The sequence below is a fragment of the Anguilla anguilla genome, chromosome 9 (genome assembly GCF_013347855.1).
Source record: "Anguilla anguilla isolate fAngAng1 chromosome 9, fAngAng1.pri, whole genome shotgun sequence".
Lineage (NCBI taxonomy): Eukaryota > Metazoa > Chordata > Actinopteri > Anguilliformes > Anguillidae > Anguilla > Anguilla anguilla.
Window position 1 is genome coordinate 31,934,278 of NC_049209.1, and position 8,853 is coordinate 31,943,130.

Below are 8,853 nucleotides of genomic sequence, written 5' to 3' on the forward strand. Positions count from 1 at the left end.
ATACTGCAACTTCCATCTGTGGGCCCTAAAAGTCCTTAAAACTCTTGCACAATACACAAAATTGTGAGTCTTTTTGACACATTCCATGTAGAGAAAATGATTTTTGGCTTCATTTTGTGTCTATCAACAGCTGTCTGATGTTTGTGTGCTGCAACAGTCTCAGTTGATAGCAGCGGGGCCTGGGGCGAAGTGTCTCCCATAACTCCGCAGCTGACACCTCTGAACACAAGGGAGCAGTTAGAGTCAAAGACCAACACCATTCTCTCTGGCCCTGATCTCTCCACTGAATATCAGTTACACAAGATCACTAATGCAGGCGTGCATGCAAACACGAGTTCAGACACACACACACACACACACACACACACGTACACACGAGTACAGACACACATTCATACACACACACACACACACACATACACACACATGCAAACACGAGTACAGACACACACACACACACATGTACACACGAGTACAGACACACATTCATACACACACACACACACACATACACACACATGCAAACACGAGTACAGACACACACACACACACACACGTACACACGAGTACAGACACACACATGCAGTACACACACACACACACATGTACACACGAGTACAGACACAAGCATAGCTGCAAACACACACACACACACACACACACACATGAGTGCAAACACAAAGTCACACACACGCACACACACAAGCATGCAAACGAACACAGACACAAACACAGCTGCAAACACACACAAGCCTGCACACACACACACACACGTGCACACAGAACACACAAGTACAGACACAAGCATAGCTACAAACACACATAAGCATGCACGCATGAGTACAGACACAAACTCACGAACATGCACACACAAGCATGCAGACACGAGCAGACACAAATATAGATGCAAACACACACACACTCACACACACACACACGCACACACACAAGCATGCAGACACAAGCAGACACAAATATAGATGCAAACACACACACACACACACGCACACACACAGACTGACAGGTCCCCTCCTTGGTGGTCGCTGGCAGACGTAGCACGCGGCTCCTTCACGCTATTAGCTTCTGTAGCGGCTCAATCTAGGCTGAGTCATGAGGGACTCACATATTTTTATCCCTTAAATGCAAGCTAACAGTCGGGCCTGACGCATCTACACTGAGCGCTGGCAGCCGACGAGATGATCCACTCTCGCGTCTGACGCTCTCTAACTGCAGGGACAACTACTGGCCCCTCTCGCGCAAGTGCCACAACATGCAAAGGTTTTCAGCGAGACAAGGACAGAAGCGAGAATAACCGCCGCTTTCGGCAATATGGGGGCGGCGAGCACAGCGTGTTCCACCAATCACTGCCTTGTCGAGAGGGTAACACCTTTCTTTTGGCACAATGGGAAGGCTGCCCACCGGGACAAAAAGTCCAAGACACACACACACTTATGTAGATGTTGCCAGGGCTAAAATCAGCCTTCTCTTGGGCTGATCAAGGAACCGGCGTTCAGCGGAGATTTGTCCTGAGATAAGCCGAGAAATCATTGGACACGGTGCATTGTGGTGTCCAGAATCTAAACCTACAGACCACTGGCTCCTGTTCCCCCCTGTGTGACTACTCCACTCAAACGTGCCCTTCTAGTGAGCTTTACCGTTTTCTGCAGTTTATAACTGTATGGAAGACCCAAAAGATACACGTATATTCCTTTTCCACGAGCATGACAGTAGGTGTTCTGTTTTCTCCAAAGAATTCTCCCACACAGCTGAGGCTCACTTCAAGGCATTGGTGCAGGTTAGCCAAACGTACAAAATGCCCATTTAAAATAGCCAGAACAGCCATCTGAAGGCTTGGCATAGGAGATACTATGAAGTATCAGCCCCTCAAAAATGAGATATTTCATCTCAAGCGGCTTATACTGGTAACAAATAAATTTTCCAAAAAAAAAAAAAAGTATGGACCTTAAGACCACAGCAAAAAAAAAAACCACAAAGTCTTCTATGTTGTTTTGTTTCCAATGAAGGCTAGCCACCTGCTGCAGTATGGCGGTAATCTGAGCTGGACCTGGTTATGAACAACACGAGATGTCCTTTTCCAGTGTTAAAATGTCTCTTGGCTGACACCCTGCAGAATGTTTTTTTCTCCACAGGCCTCTGTTTCGCTTACCTCACCAACAGATTGGAGGGGGCGGAGTCTTTGTGATGTTGTTCTCCAGATTAGAGATTTTCGTTTCCCACAAAAGGCTAAATTTGAAAGTTTTTAGACCATATCTTCGCCAATTTTGCCTAGCGATGAATCTATCACTTCTGAAAAATCAGTGAAAACTTTTCCAGAGTGCAATCATTGACTCCACAAATATATTTCCTCCTGCCTGTAATTGATTGAGGTTAAGTGTCATCGTAAACTTTGGACAACTGACCTCTGAACATTCATGGTCCAGCCCTGCCCATACTGTTATGCACATTAACACGCCACATTTAGAGTTGGGTCCCATTCATGGGTCAAGAGAGGGCGTAAGGTTGGTTTGAAAAAAAAAGAACATTACTACTAGTACTACTGCTACTACCAATAATATTAATTCTAAAAGGAATCACAAGACTGAGAGTTCCCATCCTGGACCAGATATTTATTGCTCTCACAAGAAAAAAAACCTGAATTGTTTCAGCCAACGGTAAATTGACCATGCATGAAAAAAAATATATATATATATGTGAAGTTTGGACAAGGGCATCTGTCATGTAATTAAATAAAATGTAAAGTAAATTTTAAATGTAAACTAAGCAGTACTAAATGGGCCCCTGACCTTTAGGTGAGGAATCACTTGTTTGTCCTTGCTAGCTGGTTTCTATGTCCCACATGTCGAACATGTGGAGAGTCTATGACAACAGTTCCATTCCTTCTTCCCAGATGACATGACAAAGCGCGACACTCTAAGGGGCAATACATTTCTTATCTTTCTCTCGTTTGTGAAAGAGAACACACAATGCGAGCAGAAGAAGCAGCTGCCTGGAGGAATATGGAGGCCATGTATCGGCGCAATTTTGTGACAACCGTATCCCAGACCAGGCCCCGCCAACGTTAACACGGAGCCCGAAGACTGTTGAAATAATAACGGCAGCAGCCAGGACAACGCCTGACGTTAGCGCTTAAATACGCTGCCGCTCTCCGGGGGAGAGCAGCTTCTCGGCAACGGAATACCCACCGGGGTTCTTCCCTACTGTACAGATGGACTGCCGCAGCTGAAACCATGCCAGAAGCTAAGAGTGTTTGAACCCTCCAGCTGCAGACTGGCTGGAGTTAGAACAGTGCATCTTACTGTTCTTCACACCAGTTCTGTTCGCTTGTCGTTATTTGTATGTAATAAAGTTGCAAGCATGGCATCCATCATGCAAAAACATTGTGTCCACTTTGAGCAAGATAAATAGATAGATATAAACAAACCCCCACCCCACTGAGACAGATAGATAGATAGATAGATAGATAGATAGATAGATAGATAGATAGATAGATAGATAGATAGATAGATAGATAGATAAAGATAGGAAACCAAAACCAACCCCTACCCCCTTGAGATAGATAGATAGATAGATAGATTCTGTTCAACTGTATCCATCAAAAAACTTGAGCAACTGTGGAACAATAGTAATATAACGATGGTATTGATGATGTTCCTGATAGCAGTAGCCTTGCCTTTGGCGATAAAAGTCGTTTCTAAAACTCCAGACCTTCACAGAGCACCTGTTTCAAAATCTATTTCGCAGGGAGAAAAGTTGGAGGAATCCGCTGAACACAGTCCCAAGTGTGACATGATTCTGACCATCTCTTTACCATTTTTGGCACTGCCCAATGATGCAACAAATGCCCTCATCAGCGGTAGGCCATCAAAACAGGTTTTGTGTGTTTGTTTGTTTGTTTTTTGGTAATGAGGTGAGGATCTTTTAAGTCATAGCCTTAAGAAACGTTACACCCAGGTTATTACCGGCTTACTGTAACAAAGTGTCTGGCGTCCTCAAGAAACTGAAAGCAACAGAATGTGACATTGGCTGGAGAGGAGGGGTGCACATTTGTGCGCGTCTTAAATTGAGTTTTATAGAGAATCTATACCGGCAGCTGTGAAGGCCCGCTGTATTCCCCGCATCCGTCAGCGCCAGCCCTCAACTGGAGCAACAATTCAACCATTTCTGTTGCACAGTTGCATTCCAGAGAACCCATCACCCTACACGTCCGCGTATCGTAATGACCAAACCTCCCTCGCGTTATTCTGGGTATCTACGATGGAATTCTACATTATTTTGCCTGGGAAAAAAATGCGCAACTACAGATTCCCGCGAATTTGGTTGGAATAGAACGAGCGAGTGCATATTATAACGGCTCAAGAAGAAAACAGCATATATATAGGCCCACGTTGACGTTACGCCGTGACTGCAAAATGCCTCTGCTGTAATTAATTGCTTCGGTTCAACAAATTGTTTCGCATTTTATTTACGCAACAAAAATAGTGGCTTCGAATAGCTTGCATACTTGCCTGAAGCTTCTAACAGAAGCGATTGATCATAATCAGAACTGAACATGCATCCAGAACATGCACGATACATGTGCTCTCACTGTGTGTGTGTGTGTGTGTGTGTGTGTGTGTGAGAGAGAGAGAGAGAGACAGAGAGAGAGAGTGTGTGTGTGTGAGAGAGAGAGAGAGAGAGAGAGAGAGGGGGCTTATGTATGACAGGAACCCCTAAATGTGTATATCGCCAGTTGCAATAATGCTGCAGAGACGCCCAACAAATGTCCATCTGTTACTTACACTTAAACGATTTCACAGCACTACCTTACTTCTCTATGCACATCGAATAGAGAAGAATGAGACGTGGCGTAAAATGTACATGAAGCATACATATCGAACAGGTTATAGCATTACCAGAGCTCACTGGCTGTAGCCGATAGAATAATTAAGAATAAACTTACCGCAGTCTTCGCATAAGATTCTCCCAACATCTTTCTTTAGATTCTTCCCACTGGTGTCTAGGGGAGCGAACGATGCCTTGAAAACCAAGGGCTCGTCGGTTGGGTCCATGAAAAATATGTATTTGTGGTTCTTTTTCACTTTGGTGCATGGAGCCTCCAAGCCGAACTCCCCGACGGTGACGAGCTGTTCTCGCGCTAGCCCCCCACTGTTCCGCGGCCACACGTCCAGGACTTTGACATTCACACTGTACGGCTCTACGGTGACGTTCGCGGGCACGGACTGCACCTTGCCTTCAATAACCACCGCTGATTTGTAAGCTTGGTCCTGCAGGGAATTTAAACTCGGGGAGTAGCAGGCGAAGGAGACCCCGATGACCAGCATGGAGAAATGTACTAACTCAAGCCTCATGCCGCCTGCCTTGGCTCTGTGGTCGCTGGTCGCGTTGCTGCAGTGCTCTCGGGGCGGCCGGGTGATGATGATGGAGCGGTGTTAGAGTAGGAGACTGTAAATAGGCTCCAGTAGCACGGCAGAGCGGCAGACCTTGCTCAAGTGTCCATGCCATCTGGATCTGCTGTTTTTCCAATAGTTTACAATGGGGGAAACACCAGCCAGAACCCGGAAACAGCGCAACGATGCTCGCCTGAAAATCCTGTCACCGCATTCTGCTAGAAAGTCATTCTAAAATGCAGGTGAAATCATGAAAAAATAGACGATCCTACTCCCATAGTTCCTGCAAGACGCCGCTAGTCTATTTTGCCCACAAATTACAGCGCTCGAGTGGGCGCCCAGCTCATCAATGGAAGCAATCTGTACATTCACTGCAAAAAAGGACACGAAATGTAAGCCATACGTGGTTCGCTCCGCTTCCCGGGTTTGTAATTTAGGTAAAATTCATTTCGCTGACGAAAAAGGGAACATGAGGTATTATCTTTCGCCGCTAGACCAGCGCGTCCATTCCGCTCTGGTCCCCCTCCACCCTACACACACCAGCGACGGACGTGAGAAGAGATCACTTGCCCGCGCGCAGAGGCGTGTACTGAAGCTTCATGCAAGTAAATAAATAAATAAATAAACAAATACGAGATTTTTTAAAGGTCGGAGGACCAGCGTGTCCAGCGTCAACACACGGACCACAGGTCAGCAATACCTCCGAAACCCAAAGCAATAGCTGTCAGTCCATTTCCATTTCTTCCAATAAATCAATCAATAAACATAAAATAAATAAATGAATGCCGGAGCACATCATGTTTCCCCTTAAGTCGTCGTATGGGCTCAGGACTTGATAAAAAAATAAAAAATAAAGAAATATTGACCGAAGAGAAACAGCGGTCTCCGATTGTTGTTTTGGCTGCGGCTGCCAAGGCGAGAAAGCGTTTCAGAGGCTCAGATTCTCCATCCGCCTGTTTTGAATGAGTTTTGCGTCTCCTTCCATTATTAAATCAGGCGCCCGCATTCAGGTCACATTCAACGCTCTGCCACAGAAAAAACCGCGAGACGTCAATGCTGCATCAAATCCACACTATTCAAACCAAGCAGCAAATATATATATATATATATATATATATATATATATGCACATACACACAAAGAGAGACAGACAGGATAGATAGATAGATTTATTGATTGATACACACATACATGCATACACACACACACACACACACACACTTACACACATTTTAGAAATCACATAGAAGGCAAATACCATACCTAGAATCAACTCTAGACCTTTTGTTACCTTTTTTGTTTGAATTTCCTGTACATGATGATGCAAACACATGCTGGTCAAGAAACAGCTGAGCCGCCAATTGTCCAGTTAATTTTACAAATCCTGCATGATACAATTAAGCAATTAGCATCATATCACGGTCTGTGCCATGTATGAAAATGCTGAGCAGGCCCAGTTGACCTCAATGTTGAATCAAGATGACAAGAGGAAAAGATCTAAGAGGGTTCAATATTGAGACACAGGTAGGAGCTTCAGTCACAAAGTATGCTCAACTGGCTAGTGTTTCAATAGGAACAGTGAATAAAGTGACTTGTGCATTTAGATCTATGAGAAAGACATCAGTAAATAGGGTCAGAAATTGTGGTTGAAAGCAATTGATGATTGTGCATTAGTGTGATATATAAGGAAAAACAGAAGAGCAACTCCTCCTCAGGTGACTGAGAATGTCAGTACAGGACATGATCAGACTGTCAGCAAGAACAGCCCTTTGAAAGCTACATAGAGAGGGATATTATAGTACAGTTACAGTGCATTAACCCCTCATTACAAAGACGAACGCACATTTGAGAGTTCAGTGGTGCAAAAACCATAGACATACGTCTACAGAGATGTGGAAAAATGATACGGTCAGATGAGTCATCTTTCACCATATTCTCGACAAGTGGGCGAGTGCATGCGTGGCATACACCAAGAGAACGGCATTGTGGGGGTGAGGGGGTCTAGAGGCTCTGTAATGCTGTGGGGGGCATTTTCCTGGCATGGTTTGGGTCCACTTGTCCCCTTACAGGGAAGGGTCATTGCAAATCTATACAAAGTTATTCTGAGTGATCACCTTTATACTATGATGAAACATTTATATCCTGGTGGGAGTGGTCTCTTCCAGGATGACAATGCCCCAATTTACAGGGCACGAGGGGTCACTTAATGGTTTAATGAGTTTGAAAATGATGTGAATCATATGCTATGGCCTTTGCAGTCACCAGATCTCAACCCAGTTGAACACCTATGGGAGATTTTGCACCAGCATGTTAGACAACGCTGTCCATCACCATCATCAAAACACAAACACAAGTGAAGGAAGACCTTTTGGAAGAATGGTGTTCTATCCCTCCTGTAGAGTTCAGATATATAAAAAGCTACACATATATATGTATATATATATATATATATATATATATATATATATATATATATATATATCACTGCGTAGCAGCATGTGAAGTTAACAATGTTAAGTAAATAAGGTCTGTATTAAGCTGTTTTATGAATGCGATATGAAGTCGTTGCAGAGCTTTAACCTAGATAAATATTCACGAAGGGCGACACCTGCTGTTGGAGGTGATCAGTACCACAGGTGAGGACGGGAGGACACGAGGACAAGTCCGGCGTAAATGCCTTCATTCACGACCTGAAAGAACAGTGGTATTTAACTCGATTATGAAAACGCGTTATGTTTATTTTCCAGGATTACAACCCGAAGTAATTACGAATGAGGAATCCTTTAAAGTTTACAGACTCAACGTGGAAACCATACGTACATTAAAAAACAAAAGAAAATTTCATTTGATTATATATTGCATAGTATTAGTAAAATCATTAATAAGATGTTTGCGTTCACTCAGCTGGGTATGTACCAGTAGGTATGGTTTATTTTTTATTGTTGAGTGTGTGGTTAATAACACCAATATAAAGCTGTGCACTCAGTTCAGTTACAATTATACTGCTGCAAAGGAGAATGACCATTTCGTTTGATTCTTTTCCACAGCAACGTGCTGCACGTTTTAAATATTTACGTGACATACAAACACACAAGCGAAGGAATGTGTAAACACAGAGCGCATGTCGACCTGAATGAGTGCGCATTAATGGAAGAGGGCACGGGGTTGCTATCCATGGTGCTGAATCGTACAGTTTGAATACCAGGCGTTGCTTTTGGACTTACTTCATTGCTCTAGAACCTGTTTATGATCTGACTGCAATAACTAAGCCGTTTTAGTTTTAATTTAAGTTTGTGGTTAAAAAAAAAAAAAAAAAAGTAGTACATTACGTGTGTGTGTGTGTGTGTGAGAGAGAGAGAGAGAGAGAGAGAGAGAGAGAGAGAGAGAGAGAAATATAAAATAAGACATGAAAAATACCTTATTTTCTAGTAAGTAAGCTTGTGCT

The 8,853-nt window shown here is 43.7% G+C and overlaps 1 protein-coding gene across 2 annotated transcripts in view; it reads right to left on the reverse strand.

Annotated features, from left to right (window-relative positions):
• The window catches only part of nrg2a (neuregulin 2a), a 113,715-nt gene extending 107,287 nt beyond the window's left edge, over positions 1-6,428 (reverse strand). For both annotated transcript variants that reach the window (XM_035434447.1, XM_035434446.1), the window contains exon 1: positions 4,961-6,428. In XM_035434447.1, the coding sequence (XP_035290338.1) occupies positions 4,961-5,369 (409 nt within the window). In that variant the 5' untranslated portion in view covers positions 5,370-6,428. The remainder of the gene's footprint in view (positions 1-4,960) is intronic.
• Positions 6,429-8,853: the final 2,425 nt, after the last annotated feature.